At 40.0% G+C, this 26,774-nt stretch overlaps 1 protein-coding gene across 4 annotated transcripts in view; it reads right to left on the bottom strand.

Annotated features, from left to right (window-relative positions):
- Positions 1–26,774, bottom strand: part of DNAJC6 (DnaJ heat shock protein family (Hsp40) member C6) — a 138,980-nt gene that overhangs the window by 78,161 nt on the left and 34,045 nt on the right. Inside the window, exon 1 of one of the 4 annotated variants that reach the window (XM_059374999.1) lies at positions 15,077–15,290. The exons of 2 other annotated variants lie outside the window; for them this stretch is intronic. In XM_059374999.1, coding sequence (XP_059230982.1) covers positions 15,077–15,275 — 199 coding nt within the window. In that variant the 5' untranslated portion in view covers positions 15,276–15,290. Of the gene's footprint in view, positions 1–14,652; positions 14,735–15,076; positions 15,291–26,774 lie in introns of those variants that run through there. One more of the 4 variants, XM_059375002.1, reaches the window with a different exon arrangement.

Raw genomic sequence — 26,774 nt, 5'->3', positions numbered from 1 at the left:
AAAATCCTATCCATTCTTCAGACGGATCCTAAATACAACCTAACCAAAGAGACTGTCTCTGCCCTCTCTGAATCCCCTCTGAGAACACTGTTTCTGGGGGCGCCTGGGTGGCTCAGTGGGTTAAGCCGCTGCCTTCGGCTCAGGTCATGATCCCAGGGTCCTGGGATGGAGTCCCACATAGGGCTCTCTGCTGAGCGGAGAGCCTGCTTTCCTCTCTCTCTCTCTCTGCCTGCCTCTCTGCCTACTTGTGATCTCTCTCTGTCAAATAAATAAATAAAATCTTTAAAAAAAAAAAAAAAAAACACTGTTTCTGTGCTCGATGCATTAGATGCATTCATTAGAGTTATTCATGTGCTTGCCTCATACCCCATTTAAATCTCTTCCTCTTTCCAGGCCTCAGTTTCCTGGCTCTTAAAATGAGTGAACTGTTTGAGACTGGTGATTCTCAAAGTAGATTCTCCACTGTCCCATGTTTGGCAGTTATGAGAGAGTGGTGAGTGTCCTAAGAAAGCGTATCCCAGCCTCCCAACCTTACTTTAACAATAACTGCTCCGTTTTCATGTGACTCATCTACTGGGAGTCTAGGTATCCAGTACTAATCAAGTTTGAAAACCCTAAACTAGATAATCCATAAAGCTCCAGGATTCCCATAGTAGTAGTGAAATAAAAATAATAAAACCAACCAAAATTTGTTGAACTAGATACTATTCTAAATACTCAGCTTGTCAACATTTTAATCATAACAACCACATGAGCTAGACTATTTTTAACCACATCCTAAAATGAGGACCTACATCACATACATTACAAATGACAGAGACAGGAACTGAGGAAACACAGATCAGATCTTAGTCTTTAACCATAATCTTGTCTTCTAAGCTCCTTGAGGGCAGATACTGCAGCTCTTGTTTCTTTTTCTTTTTATTTCAGAGCACAGTACTTGGGCTAATAGTCACTTTTAGTGGTGTCTGCTGAATGAAAAAATACTGGAATGAACAAGGAAGTCCATTTGGATTCTGAGAAAACAGAGACAGTAACTTGAACTCTCTAGGACTTCAGCCCTAGGCAAACAACTATTTCACAGCTTACACCATCTCTCTGAAAAGCAAAGACCCTCCTGCAGTCAGGAAGAATCCCTTTTAGATATAGTTTAATTGGTAATACTGACCAGGACCTCATGGGTCCATGGACACATACTTTAACAAGCTCACCATGTTCATCTCATAATCAATATATTCATTCCTTTTGTACAAGGGCTTCTCAGCCTTTGCACTTCTGACATTTTGAGCCAGACAATTCTTTGTTGTGGGGGCTGTCCTGTGCATTATAGGATGTTTAGTAGCACCCTGGCCTCTACCCACTAGTTGTCAACAACAACCCATCACCCACCCTTGAGAGTGCAACAACTAAAATAGTCTCTAGACATTGTCAAATGTCCCATGGGTGGGGGTTAGAACGTAAGGAACCACTGCTTCACGTGAATTAACTTTTGTGGAAAGACTGGAGGAGAGAAGAAAAGGGAAAGGGAGAAAGGCAAAAAGGGAAGGGAAGGGAGAAGGAAAAAAGAAAGAAGGACGGAAGGAAGGAAAAAATAAGCAATGCCTAGTTATACTTAGAATATAAATGGTATTTTCCTTTCATCCTTAGGAAGTTCCTCATTTCATCCTCCACCTTCAACATTCTCCTTAAATTGGGCTGTTCTGAGCACCTGATCATGTGACTGCCTCAACTAAGAGTGGTAATAATAGATATCCCACACATTTATGAGGACTATACGGGGACCACAAATTGCCTTAAAGCTTACGTGGAACTAGAGGGTATTACGCTGAGTGAAATAAGTCAATCAAAGAAAGACAATTCTCATATAATCTCTGATATGAGGAATTTGAGAGTCAGGGCAGGGGCTGTTGGGCATAGGGAAGGAAGAAAATGAAACAAGATGGGACTGGGAGGGAGACAAACCATAAGAGACTCTTAATCTCATGAAACAAAGTGAGGGTTGCTGCGGGTGGTGGTGGCTGGGTGGTGGACATTGGGGAGGGTATGTGCTGTGGTGAGTGCTGTGAAACATGTAAGCCTGATGATTCACAGGCCTGTAACCCTGGGGCAAATAATGCATTATATGTTAATAAAAATTTTTTTAAAGCTTATGAATAATCCCAGCATAAATATAATGAAGAAAACGCTCAGAACCTTATAAAGTGAAGAGAGAAACATGATCCACCTTAAAGAAACCTCCGGATAATAAAATATTGTCAACATGGCCTTACTTCATGTCAACTTCTTGACATAGCCAACAGTTATCAAATATCTATTATAGGGCAGAGAATGCACTAGGTACTTTTCTGTACCTTATCCCATTTGATTTTCCTAACAATCTGATAAGAAAGACATTATCTGTTTTGCAGAGGGGCTCAGAGGAGTAAAATGCCTTGCCCAAGTTCACAGAGTTAGTCAGTGATGTCAAAACTTGAATCTGAACAGCCACTGGCTTTAACTCCAGTGTACTTCCCACTTCTGTACTGCAGGATTTCACAAGAAAACCAGTGGTTCCAATCGACAAAGAGCAAACAAGGTAACGCAAATGTTTGATTCATACTTTATGCAGAGATAAGAGACAAAGGGGTATATTTCAATATGTTAACAACAGTCAACTACAAAAAAAAAAAAGTTTCTCAGTTATTTTTTCTTTTTTTTTAATTTTTTCAATTTATTTATTTTCAGAAAAACAGTATTCATTATTTTTTCACCACACCCAGTGCTCCATGCAATCTGTGCCCTCCACCTATAATACCCACCACCTGGTACCCCAACCTCCCACACCCCCGCCACTTCAAACCCCTCAGATTGTTTTTCAGAGTCCATAGTCTCTCATGATTCACCTCCCCTTCCATTTTACCCCAACTCCCTTCTCCTCTCTAACTCCCCATGTCCTCCATGCTATTTGTTATTTTTTCTTTTGCACTTTTCTGCACTTTCTAAATTGTTTGGCCCTAAATATGTATTACTTATGTAACAAAAAGTAATTAAAACTCATTTCCAGGGGTGCGTAGTGGCTCAGTCAGGTTAAGCGTCTGCCTTCGGGTAGGGTCGTGATCCTGAGGTCCTGGGATTGAGCCCTGCATCCAACTCCCTGCTCAGCAGGGAGCCTGCTTCTCCCTCTCCTGCTCCCGCCCTCGCTTGTGCTCTCTCTGTCAAGTGAATAAACAAATTTTTTTTTTTTTATAAACATATATTTTTATCCCCAGGGGTACAGGTCTGTGAATCACCAGGTTTACACACTTCACAGCACTCACGAAAGCACATACCCTCCCCAATGTCCATAATCCCACCATCATTTCCAGGGTGCTTGGGTGGCTCAGCCAGCTAAGCATCTGCCATGGGCTTGTGTCATGATCCCAGGATCCTGGGATCAAGCACCACGTCAGACTCCCTCCTCAATGAGAAGTTTGCTTCTCCCGCTCCCTCTACCCCTTCTCCCTGTTCATGCTCTCTCCCTCTCTATCTCAAATAAACAAATAAAATCTTAAAAAAAAAAAAAAAAAAAAAACACCATTTCTGCATACAAAATTAACTCATGGAAGTACCAAAATGTAATGCCAGTTTCAAGTGAACCATTACCACTAGTTCTCACTTACGAGGCTGCCAAAAATTAAGAACTTTGCTAACAACACTCAGCTTTAACAAGGGTCTGGGAAGACAAGTAGATGCATATACTGTTAGTAGAAATTTTAGTTGGAACAAGGCTCTTTAGACAGCGATCTGGCAAGCTCTATCATAATGGGATGTGAGTGTGCTCTTTCTCCTAGCAATTTCACTTCTAAGAATTTATCCCATGGGTATATCACATATACAATACATAAATATATACTCAAAGATATTTGCTGCTTATCAATAGAAAAATTGGGACAGTGGAATTCAAAGCAGTCACTAGAGAAAATGAGGTACATCACTAGGTTAAAAATGCATAAAGTTATCCCAGACACAGTGTTAAGTAAAAATCAAGTTCTGTAATAGCATGTATAGAATGATCCCAGGATATACAGGTATTTATTAAATATGAATGTGTATGTACACGTGTTGATGTGCAGGAATCTGCATGTGTCTATGTGGTTGTGGAGAAGCTTGTAAATGCATAGAAAATTCTATAAGTACATACAAGAAACAATATTATTTATATCTGGAGAGGAAGGAAATGAACTTTTATTTTCATTTTTATGTCACTTACAAAATTGTTTTATACTTTCTCTTCATAAATATGCATCCTGCTACAAACAAAAACAGGGTTCTTGTTTTGGTTTGGTTTTGCTTTTTAGGAGACAAGAAGCCGAGCTCTCAGACAATGGCTTGAAAACAAAGCAACATATGAAATAGAACTGTCTTCTGTTACAATGGCAAATGCTCACAAAACAAGACAGTGTGTGAAAGTCTCCAAGGCTCCATGTGCCAATGAGGCATAATGGAGACAGTTCTCTCCTGGCACACTGAGAGACAAAGCCAGGCTCCCTACCATGTTAGGCAATTTAGTGGCTGGATTTTAAGGCCAATAATTAAAGAAGCAAAATGCTGCTATACATTTCAAGGCAACCTAAGCCAATCTCCTTAGCAGTTAAAACCCAGTTTTTATTGTTCTAACCCTCCAGCCTGTCTCCTTCTCAGTAGCTTATACATCTTGGCCACAGGGTGCCCAAGACCTCATCTCTCCTCCTCTGCAAATGTGTCATTTTCCAGGAGGTTAGAAGATCTGGAGGCACCGATTTCACTGGGACATTCTAAAAACTAAGTACGAGAGGGTATTGCCCACACCAAGATGCTATGAGACTATTACCATTTGAACTTAAAAAAAAAAAAAAAAAAAAAAGGCTGACCCTTAATGTTCAACAGTATAGTTACTGATGTCATCTCTGGTACAGAAATCCTATCTATAGTCTCGAATCCTCATGAACCTATGAAGCCACCTCAATTCTTACTTGAGGCAAGCAGCCAAAATGTTTCTCTGAAAAACACAGCGCAGACTTCATTTGTCCCCCTTCCCTCCTGACTCACTGAGCTCTGGCTGCAACAACGACATAACCTTTCACAGAGCTTGGCCCCTCTTCCAGGTCTTTGCATTTGCTGAAGCTATTCCTTGAAATGCGCTACATACAGCACTCTCTCTCTTTCTTTTTTTTTTTTTTTTCCTGTTTGCTTCTGTTTCTTCAGGTGTTACCTCCTCAGAAAGGCCCTTCCTGATTGTGCTCTGTAAGGTAGGCTTTCCTCCTCCCTACCCCCAACTTGAGCTATTCTCTCCCTCGCTCTAGTCCCTCGATGGCATTTAGCATACATATAATCCTTTATCTTTGCTTATGGTGTATCTTGTGTGCTACCATGTAAACTCATAAGCATGCAAGTCTAATCTGTCTCGTCCTCCACCGTATCACCGTGGCTAGAACCATACCAGCACATAATAGGCAGTCAGGAGACATTCATAAAATGTGTAAATGCAGAATTTACCCACTGCAAAGTGCTTTCATCTACATTCCCATATTTCCCCTTGCCTATGAAACAGGCAGGGTGACTAAGATTTTTCTCATTTGAATTACCTGCCCAAGGTCAAAGCTTGTAAATGACAAAGCCAAACCTTACATCTGGGGTTTCTGACTCATGATTCCCTAATACCCCCACTGCTCAAGAGCATCCACAAATTTGGACGTGGAAGGGTTGAAAATAGAGCCATTTTTCTAAGCTTTAGCAATAGGGGAAGGGAAAAGAAAGATCTGCTTTTCTGCAGGGAGGAGGTAGGAGAGACAGGGAGGGGGGAATGGTGTGATATTATCTTGCCCTCCCTAGGTGCGAATTAGTAAGTGAATTTCATCTGAATGAAATGCAGCTACCTCTGGGATGGAGGCTTATGAAACCTCTCATCACCAAGTCACAGTGCGGAACACTTGGCTAATTGAAACAGCAAGTGAAATTTTAGGTAGGTCAGATGCAATTACCCAAATTGGAAAGTGATACCAGGGTTCACACCCACTGGGCCACACGCAGCAGCCTGGGATCTAAGTCACACACATACCTCCCCACATGCATACCCCCAAACTAGAGTCATCTACGCACCTTCCTATGGCATGGGGTTCCAAGTCTCCCAGACATGCAGACTCATTAACTAGGGAAAAGGGGGAAGATACAGGTACGACAGGGGAAGAAGAGAAAAGAAGAGCATCTCAGGAGAGGGGGTCAAGGAAGCTGAAGAGGAAGGGGAAGGAAGAAGAGGAAGCAGAAGGAAGAGAATATTGGGAAGGAGGACTGCGGAAGAGCTGGAGAAAGGGAAGGAAGAATAAGCAGTGAAGAGAAATGTCACCCTACTGATTTCTGCTGTGATGCTCAAGTGGCCACATGCTGGCCCGAGGCAGCCCTTGAGAATTTCTGGGGTCAGGGTGTTTTTTCAGGCACTTGTCTGTTTCCATAGAGACCAAGAATTCCTGCTTCAGTTGTCATCTTCCAGGTTTCTCTGGTGTTTGAGCTTTCTTCCTGTTTCCCCATCAGCAGGCAAGGAAAGACCCAGAGCCTAGGGCTTGCCCTGTGAGAATGGCCTAAGAGCAGGCTGGCTACTTTACACCGTCCTGGCCTCCAGCCACAGCCCTGGACTCAGCCCAGTGCCGCAGAATTTCAGTTCTAGCATTTCCACTGATTACCTTACTCCTCCCCTAGGCGAACACAGACCCTGCTCCTGCCTCCCACCTCCTCCACAGCACTTCCCTGGAGATCTGCACAGCCTAACGGACAGTCCACCAAAAAGCCGAAAGCCTAGTGACACCTCGGGCCAATGGGACAGCATAGTCAGCGCTTTCGTTAGTATGCTCAAGGTGCATCTGTAGTATCAAAAACCAAATGGTCACATTTTCCACTTCTGGCCAAGAATGAAAATACTACCTCCTGTCCTGCCACCAGCCTAGACACCTCTAGCATCCCCTGTACCTCCCACCCCACACCCAGTCGGCTGTCAATCTGTCCATTCGTTTATGCAAGGCTTTCCTCTTTCTTCCATAGTTTACAGCATTAACCTGGTTTGGGCTGTCATTACTTCTCAAGTAATGGACAATTTAATGGACGTTTATTTGCTCTCCTTGTCCACCCGGTACATGCTCTCTCCCTGCCAGGACACCCTCTCCCTCAATAAACCATGAATTTCTGTTTTCAACCAGCATCCCAGGTCAATCTGATACAGCCAGGACACAGATGGGATCCACCTTTTATACAGCTGCCAAATATCTCCAGGTTTCGCACATGACATTCTTCTCTTTGGAATTGCAATAGGACCTTTAGGGGCCCTAGGTAGTTTTGCCTTCATGTGCTCATCCCCCCATTTTAAAAAATTATTTTTAACTGCATTGGTATGAAGATGAATTCCTTAATTCCTTACTGCTGTACTCATTTATTTTATTCTGGTTTTTAAAAGAAATTAAAATTAAAACATTTTTGTCGGCCTTAAAATTGCTGTGATGCCTAGGCACTGTGCCTATGGGTACGTCAGCCCTGCCTCGGCCCCTCTTCCAAATCTTCAGGACAATCCCACGGCGTACAGAATAAAGTCCAAGCTTCTCAACAGACTCACCCTGCTCTGGGTTCAATCTGCCCTCCCGGTGCCGTCCACTACAGCACTTCCAACCCATATGGGCTCCGGCTTCCTGGCCTAAATGCAAATCTCTCAACACACCTTGTATGAGGATGCCACTGCGCCTTAGCTCTCAGCCCAAAACAATTCTCCTTTCCTTCTCCACCTACTGACTCCCTGCTCAAACAGCACTTTCCACTGTGGTTTTCCCTCATCCCCCTGGTTAAAATTATGCCTCCTGCTTCCACACTCCATGGCACTGTATGTGGCTATTATTATACCCTTCATGCCCCCTGCCCCGTGCCAAATATACCCAGTTCGGAGATGCACTTCTTTCACACCACAACGTTTCTAAAATCGGGAAGAGGCTTATAACACATGTCAAACAAATCCACCAGTCACCAGGTAGAGTACGACACTTCAACGTGCCAACAATCATCTTTGTAGGGGCAAACCCAACATGCATCACAAGTACTGGACCATCTGATTCCTTCCTTGGTGTGGTCATTTGCATTAACATCACACACAGCTGAATTTTAATTTTCATCCCTAGTGCCTTTTCAAATTATGCTTTGATGCATTATTGAAAGAAAAAAAAATATTTTGGATCCAGGCTATGGCCTGTGGCATGCCAGGTAAAGCAATATTAAGAACTAGAAATTGCCAGATCTCTTGGCCCATGTCATGAAAATTTCCTAATTCCTTAGACCATGAAGGGCTTAGTACTCAGACATTAAGCTGCTCTTTCAAAAGCTTCTATGTAAATTTTAAGAGATGTTGTTTAAGTAGACAATAACTATAATTTACCTTTCTCCTGAGTTACAAGTTTTGTCAAAAAGGAAATGTACAATTTAAACTCCAGGATTCTTTAATCCACTTCGAAATTAAAGGCTCTTTCCAAAGGGAGTTCAAAATGGTGAGTACAGGTTATAAATGGACACCATAATGCTTACATAAATTGCAGATGCCCAAAGGTGATACAAAGAGTTTTTAATATTAAACCTGAAAATAGCTAAGATTCCAACCTTGCAATACTAATGATGAAACACACAAATCTTCAGATAAAAGTATTCTATTGTTAGTTTGTTAAAAAAGAGTTGTATATATTTAGTGGGGTTTTTTTCTGCTCAAAAAATTATCTTGATGGTAAATCATATAATAGGTTGCATTTGGAGGGGGTTAAGAAGGCAGTTTTTTGGGAAGCTTATTATTTCTTTACATTTCCACATTAGAAAACTATTGGAGGTCTGAGACTATTTATTAATTACCTTTCTCTCCCCTCAAATGTCCTTGCTTATGAAAAATGCTCATTTTTGAGTTGGTCTATCTTTCTGCCAACAGTTTCATTTCTATCAAGTCTGGTCTCATTTCTATTAAAAATCTAGTTGAATGCTTATTTTATGGCTTGGATGGGTACATTTCATTATAAATGCCCTTTTAAAAAATTCAAAATCAGTACACGCTTTTTCATTCAATGAGTATTTATCAGGCTCCTAATAAATGCCAAGCAGTGACAAGAATACAAAGGCGAGGAACACACAGCCCTGCTCTGAACTTTACTTAGAGTCTGGAGGGAGAGGTAGGTCAGGCAATGTATCACAACCTAATGTGGTAAGAGCTAAGGCAGGGATATACAGGCTGGGGGAGGAGCATGGAGAATAGACATCTCAAGCAGTCTACAGGAGTTTAGGAGCTGAAGAATGAGTAGTAGTAGATAACCTGGGAAAAGTGGCCATCTAGATGGCGACAGGAGCAGTTGGCCTAAACTGAGAGAACAATGTGTGCAAAAATGTAGAGATGGAGGTGGGGGAAGGGGACCTACCAGTGGAGACAGGGTAAGGAGTTATACTGCTTTATACTGCCAGTTATACTGGCTGTCTTGCAGAAGCCATCATGGGCTTCTGATGCCCAGTGAAGATAAAGAGACTTTATCCTGAGAACTCTGGGGACTCATTTTCACTGGTAAGATATTGCTCCATAAAGTTATAAAGTGGTACCAATTATATTGTTCTCTCAGTGTCATATAAGGATTTAATCAGTTTTATTCACTACTGCTTTTTCTGTCTTCTTCATTTTCTAGCATTTTAAAATTCTTTAGGTTATATTTAAGTCAAGAGAGACATCTTAGGGAGCATGGGTGGGTCAGTTGGTTAAGTATCAGCTTTCAGCTCTGGTCATGATCCTGGGGTGCTAGGATCAAGCCCCACATCAGGCTCTCTGCTCAGCAGGGAGTCTGCTTCTCTCTCTCCCCCCTGCCTGCCACTCTGCCTACTTTGTGCTCTCTCTTTCTCTGTCAAATAAATAAATAAAATCTTAAAAGAGAGAGAGAGAGATCTTATTTACAAGATTCAAAATGGAAAACAACTACCTTCATTTCAGTTAACCCAAACACTCCTATTTCTCCTTACCACAGGGAAAGCAGCAAATATAAACATTCAACAGGAAATTCTTCACTTGCAAATTTATGGACATTTCTCTATGACACTTTACTCATGGTACTCTGGTACTCAAGAGTTCCAGAGTAGTACCAGAGTACCATGAGTACCAGAGTAGTACCAGAGTAGTACTAGAGTACCAGAGTACTCAAGGTACTCTGTGTAATCTCAGACAACTTGCTTAACCTCCCTGTGCCTGGTTTAATCAACTATAAGAAAAAATTAACTATCACCAAACTTCAAGAATTCTTATGAGGGTTAAATAGGATACCATACATACAGTGTTTAGCAAAATGGCCTGGATTGTAATCATTGCTACAATAAAAAAAGGTTAACAATTTTTATGCTTAAGCATTCCTGAACAATGTATATAAAGATACATGGTCACAACTTTCTATTTTATTATAATTTTAATCTTATGCATACACACATGTTATTTTATATATATTAAGTTTACATATACTTTCAATAGGGTTATCTCTGAGACAAAGAACCAGGGAAGGGGGAGGGTATATTATATTTTCCATTGTATTCTTTTCTGTAATCTTTAATTCTTTTTTAACAAGAGCATGAAAAACTATTAGGATAAAAATTTTATAATAAAAATTAATTTTAAAACCTTGTTAAATATATATAAATATTATATATCATTATATATCTATATTATTCATATATATCTCTAATACAGTGATATATCTATATATATCTAAATATACTTATATACTTATATATATATGATTTATGTGTATGAGATTATATATGTATTTATATACATGATATATGTATATGTATATATGTTTTACATATATGATATATATATTATATATATGCCTAGGAAAGAAGACAACTGAGCTAAGAGGAGAAACAGGATCCGTTCTCTAATTTTCAAAGGGTGGGCAAAGGATTAGATTTATCTTGTACCTAGAAAGCCGAAAGACCTAAATAAAAAGAAGGAACTTGGTGTTGATAAAAACAGTCCAAAGGTACAGCCTCAGAAGGCAGTGACAGTTCCATCGCACAAGGGGTATATCATAGGCTACACAGTCATCTTTCTGAGACTTTGTCCAAAAGTTCCCCCTTCCGGGGCCCCTGGGAGGCACAGTCAGTTAAGCCTCTGGGGATTCTCGGTTTCAGTTCCAGTTGCCATCTCAGGGTTGTGATCTTGGGGTCCTGATCCAAGGGTCAGAAGATGGAGTCTCAAAACAAGCTCCCTGCTGTGCTCAGCATGGCATCTGCTTGAGACTCTCCCTCTGCTCCTCCTCACCCCGTACTCTCACACTCTCTCTTCTCTGTCTAAAATAAATAAATCTTAAAAGAAAAAAAAAAAAAAAAAGACTCCCATTCTAAGTCTATGAAACCTGGCATTTTCCAAGCATTTGAACTTTGACAGAGATGCATCCTTAAGTGATTATCTAGAAACATTCAAATTTTAGCCTCACATTAAATTAGTAAATCAACATTGTCTTCAATCTGTAAAACCCTTAAATGGGCAGATATTCATAAGAAAGTAATATTAACATACATATGCTTATAATATTTCAATGAAGTATGAAGTTATCCAAATAAGTACTATATAACGAGAAAGCCTGATTCAAAATGTAGATGCTGTGTTTAAACACCACGTAGAATAGCATTTGTTAAAGGTAATTTTTGCTTTCAATCAGATTTATACTAAACAGGAAAGTATATTAGCATTCTTCACATTATCCTTACACTTTTAAATCCCATTCAAATCTGGAAACAGATTTTAATTGGGCTACTGTTTTATGGCTTGTCATTATGAATTTGGTAAGTAAAGCCTGAAGTTGGAACACTTCAGTGACTTAAGACTAGGAGTTTGTTTATGGATTCTACTTTTCATGGTAAGTGAAATGAACACAAATACGAGTTCCTGAGCTAATGAATTGGGATAGCTACAGTGCCATCTGAGAGATGAGAGGATGACCTTGGAATGACAATCTTTTCTAGAGAATAATTCAAATGAAGAGAATGTGAGTCAGGGCAGGCAGAGAGCTCTGGAAGGCACATCTGTCTTGGGGGCCACTCTGCAATCCACCACTTGAGAGTCTGTTGACTTAGAAAGTCATTAAACTTTTCTGAACATCTGTCACTCTTTCATCTAAAAACAGAGGGGAAATCCAAGGAAATGGATGATATTATGATATTATACCTACAGAGAAAGACAGTTCAGTTCAGTGGAGAAAAACTTAGACCTTAGAGTCAGAAAACTGAATCTAGCTGTCACTAAGTAGCTATTTTACCTTAAACAAGTCTCCTACCATCTCTAAGTAAGTTTCCTCATCTACTTGTAATGACACAGACAGCAAAATAAAGGAAAACTACAAATGTATTCTCAAGTTGTTGTAAATCTCAACCTAAAAGCTCTATTGTAAAAACAACTATTATGATTCTTCTTTTATAAATGGAGAACAGCCTTAAAATTTTTCTAGGTCTTACAGCTAGTAACAGTAGTACAGATGTTTGATATCAGGTCTCTAGGCACAGATATGCCCCTTATTCTGCCTAATAGACTTCTGGGAAAATGAAATAACTGTCCAATTGTACCACCTATTATAAATAGCTATACCAGTGTAAGGTATTGTTAGAACTAAGCTTTAAATCCTCTAGATTTATTTTTAAATCCTCTAGACATATTTTTTCCATTCATAAACATTTCTGTTAGACCAAAAGCCCCATGAACCACCTCTCCTAGCCAGCATGTCACAGTACAATGAGCGGAATAAATGGGCAGATCAGTGCTGCTTTAGAAAAGATCCATGAGCTTAATTAAATATCTTAAACAAATGGATACATTTACACTGCAGAAGGCCACTCTTTGATGATCTAGGAAGAAAGAACTATAATTAGACAAGATAGATATAGTTGCACTAGTCAATGAAACTTGCTACCCATTAAAAGAAACCCCACTCTCAGGGTGCAATTGTTTATCCAGACCAAACAAACAGCATCCTCCCAGACTCTATTCTCAATTGCAAATATACATCAAAATAGTCATAAGATACATAGCTGCCATAACAAAGCCACAATATTGCCCTAACCAGGAGGAGGAATGGGGATGGGAAGAATCCCTGCAACCTCTTCATACAGGGTTAGTTTGATCAAGTTGAAGAATCAACTCCTAGCAATAATGTTTTAGATATAACCATATTCTTAATAATGTTTTCCCATTACAACAATTTATCAATTTACTTCATTCTTCTTCTCTAAACCTATTGAAAAAGTCTGATTTGGTTAGAAAAAAAAAAAAAAAAAGACAATCCTCAAAAATCCAGGACTCACTATAGGCTGCTGTGTGTTCGAGTTATTGCTCCTATTAAATGACAGCCCCCTAAAGACTAGAAGTGTCTCGCCTTCACTATTATATTCCTCCACAGTGCTTAACACAGTGCCTGGCATATAAGGGACTCAAGAAATAGGTGTTGAAAATATTCTCAGATGTAACATTAAAAACAAATTCAAATTCTTAAAATAAGAATCCCTATGAGAAGTGAAAATGTACAAAATTTCATTTCTTGAAAGTGGGGCTCCTCCCTACTCATTTGGAAATCATTCATTCCATTTTAGTTCACTGTATACATGTCCACTAAGTTCCAGAAAGGATTATGATGGCATCATTTGGAATGCATGAATCTTTTTCTTTAAGACTTAAAGGAGATAGCATTCAGTCAAAGGATGTTTTGTACTTTATCACAGATTTAAGAAAATCGTAAATCAAATACCCATGTACAACATCAATACCAAAGCTGTTAGAATCATCAGTCCTTCAGGTAATTTTAGTTTTAATTTAAAATGGTCCTGAGAAAACATTCTACCAAAACCTTAACTTCAATAAGCTCTAGTATGGGTAAAATACGTTTTCAGGTGAAGACACTTGAAAACATCTGTAAACAATATTTTACCCCACTTATGGGATAAGAAAATAGAAAAATGATAGTCCAGGGAGAGCCATTACACGATTAAAAGAAATAAGCATTTATTGGCAAAGTGCAAGAATTAAATTCAGTTTGTTTTTATTACTTCTCAAACAACCCAACATGAATCTTTCCTCTGAAGTCCTCAGTTGCTCAGTATATTAAAGTTACCAATGTAGAACAAACCACTAACCACTTCAATTATAAATTATCTTTGCGTAAACAATCCTCTGATCCTGATTCCTTGAAAAGGTGAGCAAACAGCTATAATAGTCCTGGCCCAACATACATATATTAAAATATTAAGTGACTATTTTGCTATGGAAATCAAAAGAAAGCTAAAAGAGCTTTATAAAAAGAAAAAGGGAAAAAAAAAAGGTTGCAAGCCCAGATACAAAGTTTAGAGGCATTTTCATTTTCCTTACATATAACGTTTATGAAGTTATTAGTACACTCAATGCAAAAAGATATAGATAAACAAGATCAAAGCCAATAACAGATGAAATAAATTTCTTCGTACAAATCATAAAAGCTGAGTAAAAGAGCCCTAGATAAAAGCTGGCTAAAGGCAAAAATTGCTTCAGAAAGGTAGCAGCATTAACCCCAGCAGACAGCCGGATTGACAAGAGGCACAGCTTTACAGGATTGCAAATAACATCAGCATTAAGAGAATAATAATTGGAATAAATACCGTGCCTCCGCAGGCAATCAACGCACTTGCTCCTTCACCTCTCCCCCTCATCCAGCTGGGTAATGAAAGCAGCTGCCTCTCCTTGCCCTCCTTCCCAGTGGCTCCTCGCGCCACCCGCTCCTTTCTCGCGTCCACCCCTTCCCTCCCCTTTCCCCTCCTCTCCCCGCCCCCAGCTGGTGTATTCAGCAGCCTAGCCAGATTAAGAGGCGCTCCTACAGTCGCTGGGCCTCAGGACTGATCTAACGTTTCCTAGCTCCTTGAACTAGAGAAATTAGAGACGCGACACCCTGGTGGTATTAGATGCCTTCGCTCCATCCCGGCCCCTCCCAGGCCAAGGTGGGGTGGGAGCCTCGGGCTAGTGGAGTGGGCAGCCTCTGGAGGACCCTGCAGAGTTCAGCTGGGCGCACCCCGCCGCCAGCGCTACCTGAGCTGTCCATGGTGCTGGCGCGGTCCTGAGACTGCTGGGCGGGACTCCGCGCGGCTGCCGCCGCCCCGGCATTCACTCTCTGCTTGCCGCCACCCGCGCCGCTCCCCGCACTTAAGTCCCGGTTACTGTCCACCAGCTGCAAGGATTCATAACCATCGTTGCTGGTCTTTTTCCGGTAGCTCCCGAGAAGACTCATGGGCAAGCCCAGAGAAGAGGGGTAAAATATCAACCTGGGAAACGAAGGGGGAGGTGGAAGGTGGAAAGGGCTAAAGGAGGAAATTTTAAAAATAGGGGGAAAAAAGGAAAAGAAAAAAAAAAAAAAACATCAAGTGTCCGACATGACGCAAAGAGGAGGGAAAGGGAACGGCCACCAGAGAGGAGCTTTGCGCGACGGGCGGCAAAGCCACCGCCCTGGGAAGAGAGCGGCTCTGGGCGCCCCGCGCGACCGAGGGAGAAAAAGAGGGCGCGGGCGGGAGGGCGAACGGGTGCGCGCGTCCTCGGTGCCGCCGCCGCCGAGCCGCCGGCCCTGCGGAGCTCCGGGCCCCCGGCCAGCCACCCTCTGGCTGGGGAGTGCCCGGAAGCAATCCTATAGGTGTCGCCGCGTCGCCCCCGCCGCGCAGCAGGGCAGCTCCAAGCGCGGCTGGCCCAAGGGGAGGGTAGAAAAGAGAGGGAGTGAGGGATGGGGAGATTCTCAAGGAGGGGGGCTGAGGGCGGTAAATGGGGCGTGGTGGGGGGGCGGGGACTACTACGACCCGGGTAGAGGGTGTTTTCGCGCGTGAGGTAAAGAAGAAAGAGGCTGGGCGTCTCTGCTTGGTAAGCTTTGGGGACGAGGGGGTCTCTTGGTAAAATCCAGACACGCCCATTTTGTATAACTTAGCCTATATTTGCTGGAAGATTCGGCTAGTCAAAGCCACCCCGAAGGTTACTGTCCTGGAGGACTGACTTGTAACTTAATTGAACAGAAAAAGAACACATGTTAAATGCCAGGCTATGTGTATGCTAGGACAGAAAGGAACAGCAGTTTCTTTCAAACCGGAATGGGAATGATCCCTAAGTGAGATATCAAAGAGCTGGCTATTCTAAGTAGGAGACAGGGTCCATTCCACCTAGTGAGTAGCTGTGACTGTTTCAGTAACTATTTGTTGAACGAATAACTGGGGCGGGGGGGCGGGGGGGGGAGCGAGGAAGAGGTCGAATCAGGTGCAATTTCAGTTCTGACATCATTTACCTTGGGACCTGGAGAAAGGACTATACCACTCAGTTGGCTTGAGGGGATGGTTAGGAAGACAAGGATTTTCCTTCCATTCTCTAGGTCCTCCCCCCTTTTTTTCATAATTTTGAGGAAACAAAGAAAACTGTCGCTCATTATCAGAGGAGAATTAATCACGAAGTTAATCGAGCTGAAGGGTCAGAGCCCCTTTCTTGCAGAAGCCCCTTTCAAGGCTGTGTACCTAATTTCATATTCATGATTTTGCATTCTTATTCTTAAAGAGAAACCCAACATAATATATTTCAACATTTGCAAAACCTGGACATAACTCTAAGTTTCAAAATGCAATTACCAAATGTTTGTTTTCACTTGAAATAGTAAGACTACAGAAGTATCCCTCTTTTTATCATTTCAAGTGAAATTCTGGTTTTGAAATGATCCTTTTCCCTATTGGAATTTGGAATGATTAAGTGAGGAGATTTTCAAGTCATCTGGCGGAGTATTATCACCCATCAGCAAGAAACAAGTGCACATATGTAAAATTTGCTTAAGCTCATACACAAAGCCAGCTTTGCCTTCTTCTCACCTTTTGTGGCTTTCTCTTGATATTATTTTGATCACTTAAGAACATAAAATCAAACAACAGCATCTAGGAAGGTTGGGTCCCAATCATTTGAGACCCAGAGTTTTCCGGAAGCTCTAGCTCTGTAGAGATCTACGTAAAATAAGTTAATTGTATTGAGAGACATATGCCCGTTCAAGGATCACCTAAACACAAATTTTCATAGGAAGAGGTTGAATCAGTAGAGGCCAAGAATGCTGTAGATCTGTCCAGTCCCTCTGGGAAGACCTCAATTCCCTGACCAGTTGCTTTCCCAACTGCATTAACTGAAGAAGGTGTGATCTGACCCAAATCAAAAATCTCAATTAATGCTCATTTACAAGATCAAACAATTTGAGTGGCAGCAATTAAAATTGCAATTAAATTTTAAACACAAATTTTATATTTTCAATTTTCCAAATCTGTCAGACTGAGCAATTTTATGTACTTGGCTGAAGTAATACTCTGTAAAATCTAGTAAATATTTTCCAATAACATTTTAAATAATCCTTTTCTGCACTTTTCCTTCTCTTTTAATTCATTACTGAGGCATAGGAAGTAAATACCTAGTGTCCATCACATACCTTGGCAAATTCTAGATTTATAATCACTAGATTAAGAGAATTTAGAGATAACCATTTTTCAAAAGTGAAAATTATTATTTTCAAAAAGACAACTTTCAGTTATTTTTGTTCAAATGTTCTCAGAGTTGTAGGCATACTGCTTGAGGAAATTAAGATGAAACATACGCCTTTGTATTTTTGGATATCTCCTCATTTAGCAAATGTAAAGAAAAACATGAATGGGCTACAGAGACCATTTAATTTTTTTCTTTACACTTAGTTTAATATAAATAAAATTAATCAGAATAACTATTAATGACCTTACAAAGTTAAGGATATAAAGAACACATAAAGGCAGGAAAATGCAATAGCTAGATTAAAATACAACAGTCTAAAAACTGGTCTGGGGCTTAAATTGGAACATATACCAATGCAAATTGACATGCAAATTGCTTTTATTATCCTAAAGATCAAATTCATAAAAAGTTCACTTATCCATGAAGATCTTACTTTTCTGTTCTATAAAAGAGCATAATAAAAACACCATCATTTTATGGGTAAAGAATTACATTAATAGGGCGCCTGGGTGGCTCAGTGGTTAAGCCGCTGCCTTCGGCTCAGGTCATGATCTCAGGGTCCTGGGATCGAGTCCCGCATCGGGCTCTCTGCTCAGCAGGGAGCCTGCTTCCTCCTCTCCCTCTCTCTCTCTGCCTGCCTCTCTGCCTACTTGTGATTTCTCTCTGTCAAGTAAATAAATAAAATCTTTAAAAAAAAAAAAAAAAGAATTACATTAATACCTAACACATATAGAGTAAGTACTTAACAAATATTCGCTATTATTACTATTATTGGGCTGACTTGGGCACCACCCTATCCTCAGTGCCCAACAGTCCTAGTTCTTCCCATGGGAGATGCTCAATAAAGGATAAATATTATTTATTCCAGAAATGTGTCTGTGTGATTCTGAATGAACACCTGTGCTTAAGGAAGGGCACTGGTAAAATCCAAGACGAACATTTACAGCTAAACTCTCCTGCTATTCCAAGATCAAGACTGCTCCATAATTTATCTCAAAAATACTACATCACAAACAGAGCAGAGCCAAAGGATTAGATGCCCTCGTTGGGGGAAAGCATTCTTTCCCTTTGCCTTTTCTATTGCTGACTTTAGTCACTTTTTTTTTTTTTAACTTCAGTCACTTTTATTAACTTGGTGAAGGTTATTCACACTGAGGAATGTTCAGGCTCTATTCCTACTCATCCCCTCCACCACAAAATACTCTCCTACCACAACAGATGTCAATATTTTTGTGGTGGCAGGTCAGAGATGATAAATATATGCCATGACCCATCTGGGATTATGATTTGTGCTTTTTTAATTTCTAGGAGCTATAACATATTGGTTAAAACTAAGGTTCTGGAACCGTATATCCTAGGATTGAACCCTATTTCCACAGACTCTTTTAGCTCTATGACCTTAGGCAAGTTACTTAACCTCTCTGCCTCACTTTTCTCCTTTGTAAAATGAGCATAGAAATAGTACCACTGGAATAAAGCTGTAGTGAGAATTAAATCAGTACATAACATACAGTAAGTGCTGGGGTGCCTGGGTGGCTCAGTGGGTTAAAGCCTCTGCCTTCAGCCCAGGCCCTGATCACAGGGTCCTGAGATCGAGCCCCGCATTGGGCTCTCTGCTCTGCAAGGAGCCTACTTTCTCCTCCCTCTCTGTGTACCTCTCTACCTACTTGTGATCTCTCTCTGTCAAATAAATAAAGTCTTTAAAAAAAAAATAGTAAGTGCTATATGCTATCACTATTGTTCTACTATTTTTATAAGGATAAGTTAATTTTTCTAAAAATGTAATTGCTTATCTTTATTTTAGGCTAAAATCTGCCCTACCTACTTAAGAAATTTATTATGATAATGTATAATAATATAAAAGCATTATGCATAATGTAGAGTGACTATTCTGCCATGACATTTTAGATATTTTCATCCATCTCTTTCCTATTAGATTTTAGACTCCTTGAGAACAGAAATCCATGTTTTGCTCATGTCTGTATCCTTCATGATACCCAAAAGAACACCTCACACTCATTAAAGATTGAATAAATGTCTACTGAATAAATAATAAAATGTATTAGTATCACCTAGTCTAGTGATTTTTTAAAAATGATTATGTTGTGGTCTACTATTAGATTAAAAAATAAACTTAGCAATTCATGACCATTATTTTAATAAAAACGAAATAGGTCAGGAAAACATCAGTTTTTGGCATATGGTAAGATATTGTTTCCTGAACTAGTATTTTGTGTTTGTGTGGTGAAAGTATGTATGTGTTTCTCTTCAATAATGACATAAATGTATTTCTCACTACGAGTGCCAGTTTAAAACGTTTGAATGTCTGTATATAACAGAACCTTGAGTACTAAGGGGTTCCCAATTCCAAATGTCCTACACACTGTGACATCTGAATTCACTTGGATACATAACTGGACAACAAATTTCTGACTAACCAGACAGTAAATGAGAACAGAATTACTCTGTTCTTTCTGTTGCAAAATGCAAAAATTATTAGGTATGATCAGGTTTCTAAAATGCACTTCTTCGATTTTATGCTTTAATATAAATCAATGAATAGCACTGAAACTTTCCTTAGCAAGTTGCCTCGGGTACATAATTCAGATTATGTCCTTATTGAATACAAATCTGCAAATACAATGAATGTAAAGTAATCAAACTGGGGACCAAGAAGCCATATCTGGCCCCCAAATGTTTTGTCTGTCCTGTACTTTTTTCTTTTTAACTGTAAGCTTAAATGCCTCCACAGAAGGTACACAGACTCCAGCTTGAGTGTCAAGTTCACCACCACTTCCCCATATGAAATGCCCAGCCTGCCCCACTTGGTCTTTGTCAGTCAGCTCTTGCATGCATTTGAATTTGAGACCTCTAGTGTAGTGGCCCAAACTGGAGGAGTAACAACACCAAGACAAATGCCAAAAGCCGAATCTTTAGGTCACAGTCCAGAAGAAGGAACAATGGGCTGGAATCCTCTCCTGGCTCTATTATCAATCAGCAAAGTGTTCTTGATAATCATTCTCTCTTAGCAGTTAAATTGAAGGTGTTGAATTACAGCATTCTCTCTATTCTCAAATTTTCCTTTCTTTCTCAAAACTTTGGTTGTTGCTTCCTTCCTTCTCCAAAGGAAGCCCACAGGGAAAAACCATGACTTTTGAAGTATTCCAGTTCTAAGTCCCATTTAATCAAGGTTTTACTACAGAACACATGCTTAAATAGTGGCAGCTGTCAAGAGTTGCACATAGAGCAATACACAAGAGACAAGACAGAATATGCTGGAAAAACTGAGTGAGCTGATAATAGTTAGCAGACGAAACCTCAACTATTTCTATAATATTTCCTTAGAAATGAGCTTGTCTCTTCCTGACGCCTGATAAGAGTATTGGGTCTCCTACAAGCCAGGACAAACTTGCCAGGCAGGGTATATTTTTTAAGGTAACTCAGTACCCTAAAACCTGTGCCTCCTTGAATTTCTAACAGTAATAAAAACAACCATCATTAGTTATTTTCCATTTGCCAGGTACCTTTCCTGCCTTAACAGTCATCTTCCAACAACCCTGCAAAGCCAGTTGGAAAAAAGTCCCTTTTTTTGAGGCACAGTTGGAGAGATTAAGTCTTGTCCAAGCTCACAGAGCTGGCTCTCAGTTATTATCCAAAATCCCATCTTTATGGGGTGCCTAGGTGTGTCAGTCGGTTAAGCATCTGCCTTAGGCTCAGGTTTAGGACCTCAGGGTCCTGGGATGGAGAGCAGTGGTGGGCTCCCTGCTCTCCCTCTCCCTCTGCCCCTCCCCACTGCTCGGCTCACGTTTGTGGGCATGCATGCTCTCTCTCACTCTCTCACTCTCACGCATGCACATCTCTCTCTAATGAATAAAAAAATTCTTTTAAAAGAATCCCAACTTTCTGATTATGCTTTGGCCACTGCACCAGCCTGAGAGGCCAATTCCAGAGGTCAAAGTGAACACTGGATGACATTTGGGTTATTTCTTAGAACTGACCTAAGCGTGGCTGGCGAAAAATAGTCTGGGGCACCTTCCAGGGTCACCCTTGCTTTATTCCCTACATGGCAGGTTCTGCTCATGGCAGGTTCTGCTCAATGAGACCCACCTGCCTGTGTGTTCCCAACAGGCAATCTTGTTCTGTAACTATCTGGCTTAGTGGACTTCTTATGTTGTGCCCCCTGAAAACTGGTACTTGGCCATTCTTTGACCTAGTTTTAATCACTAGAAGGACAAATAATCCTTATATTCATTAAAAGAAAGCCTCTAGCTTTGAAATAAACTTGGCCCTTGCTGTGTTTGGGCACATGTACATGTATAAATATGTGTGTATGCAGATTAAAAAAACATCAAGGTGTGGTGGAAAAACCACTAGCTTTGGATAAAAAATACGACTATGTTTGAGTTTTGGACCTGCCAGATGCAAGTATTCTATAATTTGTTTCCCACTCAGAGTCACATTCCCTTTCCATAAAGTTGAAGAGGTACTCATTCTCCCTCATAGAAAGAATCAAATAAAATAAGGTCCATGAAAGCATATAATAAACACTAAAGCCCTACTCAAAAGCTGTATTTCATCAAATCTAAAAAATCATCCATTTTGAGTCACAGTATTAAGAAAAATATACTACTGATGACCCACATGTGACATATTCTCAATTTTAAGATACTTAAAGACTGCCTAAATGTTAATTTTTTTTAAAAAATTGTTTTGGAATTGATGAAACAAATATTATTATTATTTGACTATCTGTTAACCTGAGCATATTATTTGTCTATTTTTAATTCAGGTATTTTGAGCAACTCTGGTAAGTAAAGACAACATTCATCATATATTTATTAGGCCTAGCATAGTGCCTGCCAGGTAAAAGGTGTTCTGTATCTGCTAATTGAATGAAAATGAGGGGGAAAAAAAAAGTTTCAGAGGTCATCTTTAGCTTACAGAAAAAAATCACCATGGGTTTCTTCAGTAAGCTCACTTAAAATGCTGTGTCATTTGCTAACATTCAACTTACTCTTGGCTTTTCAAGGACATGCTCATGGTTCAACAATGTTACACCTACATTACCATTTCGAGAGCAACCCATGGAAGCACCTGTCCTTTCATTTGTCATTCTACAAGGAAGGAAACCAGCTTCTCAAATGGACAGACTCTGACAAACTACCATAAACTGGACCTGTGCTCAATTAATCTCAATCTTGAGAATAATAAACTGACAAAATTCATGTGGTAATTCATTCCCCAAAGTCAGGTATAAATCGACATATAAGTGAAAGTTTCCCTCGATTTCCATGTTTCACCCTGAGCTCATTATATGATTTTATGTCCAAGATCCTTAAAATGTAGGTGCTTATTCTCTGTAACCCCTTTGTGCCTAAAGGTTAAGCCCTAGAAGGTGCGTCGATCCTATAAGATGGTGATAAGTAAGACAAGGACGACCTCAGAGGCAGGTGGAGTCAATTCTTGTGGTGCTGAGTCTCCATGGCGCCAGACCACTTTCACCAACTTGCCCACATCTCACTGAAAGGAAAGAACTTGCATTTCCTGAACACTTAATTAAGAGCCTGGGGGGTATTTTGTTTGTTGGTTTGTTCTTGGGGGGGGGGGGGCTATTAACCTATTTACCCATTTAAACCTGAAAGGTCTTTTGAGAAAGATTACCATACCCATTGCATACCCACAGAAACCAGAGCTCTAAATGCAGCAGTGTGGACCAAGCAGTGATTGTCAGTGATCCTCAATATTCCTACCATCTGCTAAGCTAACAGAACCCTTGTTCTTTAGCTGGGCACATGGCCATATAGCATGACAAATATACTTCTTAGTCATGTTTCATGTCTTGGACTTGCCACAAGCAAGTTTTCTATAATCTGCTAAGTATGTACATGACAGTAAGTTGTGGCATGATAATAATGCTTATTTTGTAAAATGATAATTTTATAATTTATAAGCATAATGATAATTATGCTTATTTTGTAAAATAAGCATAAATGATAAGTGCAATTTTTAGTATGCATCCTTGAAAGGGAAAATGGGTGGTATTCTCGTCTTCCATTCTTTTTGCCTTTCTTCTGTTTGGAATATGTAGCTTCAGCAGGTATCTTGGACCGTGAAGTAAACTTGAGGATGGAAGACTTTCATAATGAAGCAACAGAAGGAACCTGATTCCAGAGAATCATGACAACCCCGACTGATTATCTCCAGACTTCATAAAGACGAGAGAGAAACTATTTTGTTTTAAGCCACTGTTATTCTACTTGTGTCTGTTATGTGCATCCAAACCTAAACCTAACCATTGGATTTGTTACTTATTTATCACAACATTTACTGGCAATTATATAAGGTCTGTGTGATCATAGACAAATTATATACATTCTTTATGCCCCAGTTTCCTCATCTATAAAACTGTAGCATCTAATTAATAGGGCAGCCATTAGAATCAAATGATATAAAGTGTGTAACAAGCTTACACAGATAATTGGCATACAGTGAGAATTCAGTGAATGTGACCTATTTTGTTTTTTCTTGTCACTATCTTACACCTAACACATAGCTTAGTCTATTATGCCTATTATGGCTCCAAAGCCAGTGATTTCTCCAGCTTATCCTGGTATCCAGAAACTGCCTTCTTGGGCTGACACGGGCCAGAGCTGCAGAGCTCTGCCTACGTCATCGATGAAATCCCTAGAAGAACTGCCCCTTCCTTGGAGTGTTATTCTCTTTCTTTGATCTGCCAACATAATCTCAGTGCAGTCTGGAACATGTTAAGCCCTTAAAATTGATACAGAACTCAAAGCAGGGGCCCCTGGGTGGCTCAGTTGGCTGAGCATCTGACTCTTGATTTCGGCTCAGGTCATGACCTCAGGGTAATGAGACCAAACCCTGCATCGGGCTCTGGGCTGAATGTAGAGCCTAGTTGAGACTCTCACTCTGCCCCCCTCACACACACACCTCCCCAGCTCACACACACTCTCTCTAATCACTCTCTTTCTCTAAAAAAATAAATAAAAACAAATAAAAAAATTTTTAAAAAGAACTTGAAGCAAAATGTCAGTGCTTATGACACAGTAGCTCTGAGTCTATTTCGGCATGACCAAGTGAAAGAGTCTGATTCTTTCTCCATTTGTGTTCAAGTAATAAGGAACTTGGGTAATAAGTCAGAACATCTTTGTTTTCTTATTTTTACTTTCTATTATGGAAAATTTCAAACATACACAAATTATGAAAATTACATAATGAAAATTATATAATGGATCCTTTTGAACCCATCATTCAGCATCAACAATCACCAAGTCATGGCCAACCCTGTTTGGTATAAATCCCTAACTATCTTTTTAGCAAATTCCAGACTTTGTATCATTTCATCAACAAACATCTCAGAATGCGGCATTTTAATTTTTGGAACATAACATCAGATTTCAGATTTCACTCTATTGGAAGGGGACAAGGTGCCAATCCACGTATGCTGAGAAATTAAAGTCATCCCCAGTTCCCTTTCAGGAGATTGTCACAGGAACCTGCATAACTTTTCTATTTCCTTTATTTCACACTGGAAATAATATATCCATTCAGCTTCCTATCCCCACTCTCAGTCACCTCCATCCCCACAAAACCCACCTCTTCAAGTACTGGTCATAATCTTAGGTAGGCCTTGCTACCTGAGAGAGCTGGAAATCAGTATGGAATTAAGTTTTTCCAGGATAGCAGAAATGTATGGACTATTAAAGTTGGAAGGAGCTATACAGGGTAGGCTATCCTTTTCCATTTAAAGATAAAGAATATTGAGACAGGGAAGTGAGCAAACTGATTCACTTCTGACTTTTCTAAAATGCAAATCCAATTATGTGACTCGGCTACTTAAAACCATTCGAGGGCTTCCCCCGGCCCTCAGTCTAAGGTATTTAACATAATGAACCTTTCACATTCTAAGATAAGCTACTTCCTTCTGGAGACTCAGCCCTCACCACTTCACCTTTCCCCATCCTCTAAGTCTAGACATAAAGGTTCTTTACAACCCTGGTCTGGTCAACTCCTGCTTGCCCTTCAGATCCTTGCACAGGCAGCACTTTCATAAGGAAACCATCAAAGTTCTCAAAACCAAGTTAGATATGATTCCATGTTGTCCCACAGCACATTGTACATCTTCTAACATAGCACTTAAAACACACTACATTGAAATTTCCTGTTAGATGTAGGATTTCCCACATCACATTATAAGCTTCGTGAAGGCATGGCCATGTGTGGTCTAACTTCACTCCTGAAACAATGCAGACACCAGATATATACTTGTCAAATAGATGAATGACCAATGCCATGGGGAAGAGTCCATGAAAGACATAAGAGAAAGTTGCTCTGTATACTGCCTAGCGCCCAGTGAAGGTTAGTCATTGCATTTCTTATTCATCAGGCCTCAGAACTACACATAAAGGACTGGCTGGCATTCTGGCCAATCAGAGCTCTTAGCAGTCCATCACTCTTAGTAAAATTCAGCCAAAAAAGCTGTCCCTTACTAATGATTTCCTATGTAAATTAAATGATTTCTAATGGATTGTCAAAAATGCAGATTTACAGCACTTCGAAATCATTTTTGTTTGAAATTTACTTTTTGACCTGACGAAGAGATTCACAAACTCCAGATCATTTTTCTGAAAGATTTACAAGTCATCATTTTTAAAGAATATTTCCTTTGGGCCAGATCTTATTTATGAATAACAGAAGATGCCTCTTGATCTTTGCCTCGGAAAACACTATGCCCATATTGTATAGACTACAGGAAATCATGTGTTGGTGAAAAGGAGATGGGAAAGTTCTCAAAACAAAGTATATGATCGGTTGCACAACTCTGAACCTACCGAAGACCACAGAATGATACACTTTAAATGGGTAGAACTGTACAGTACGTAAATTAGGTCTCAATAAAGCTGTCCCCCCCCCAAATTATGAGGAATGTTATGTTATTAATAGGATATGATTAATTTAAATAATAATATAATGCCTAATGTGTATTAATATAATTGACATAACAGCTAACATTTATTAATATAAATATAAAGCTAATTATTTGTTAGTATGGTAAATATAGTAGCTAATATTTACTGAGTACCAAGTATGTGATAGCTACCCCAAAAAAGTATATAATCAGCAATTACGAAAGCACAATATGCCTGGGTAGCATGCAGGTCATGATCCTAGGGTCTTGGGATTGAGCCCCACATTGGGCTCCCTGCTCAGCAACAGCCTGTTT

This window comes from Mustela nigripes, chromosome 14 (assembly GCF_022355385.1).
Source record: "Mustela nigripes isolate SB6536 chromosome 14, MUSNIG.SB6536, whole genome shotgun sequence".
NCBI lineage: Eukaryota > Metazoa > Chordata > Mammalia > Carnivora > Mustelidae > Mustela > Mustela nigripes.
This window is presented reverse-complemented; position numbering and strand designations above follow the sequence as displayed.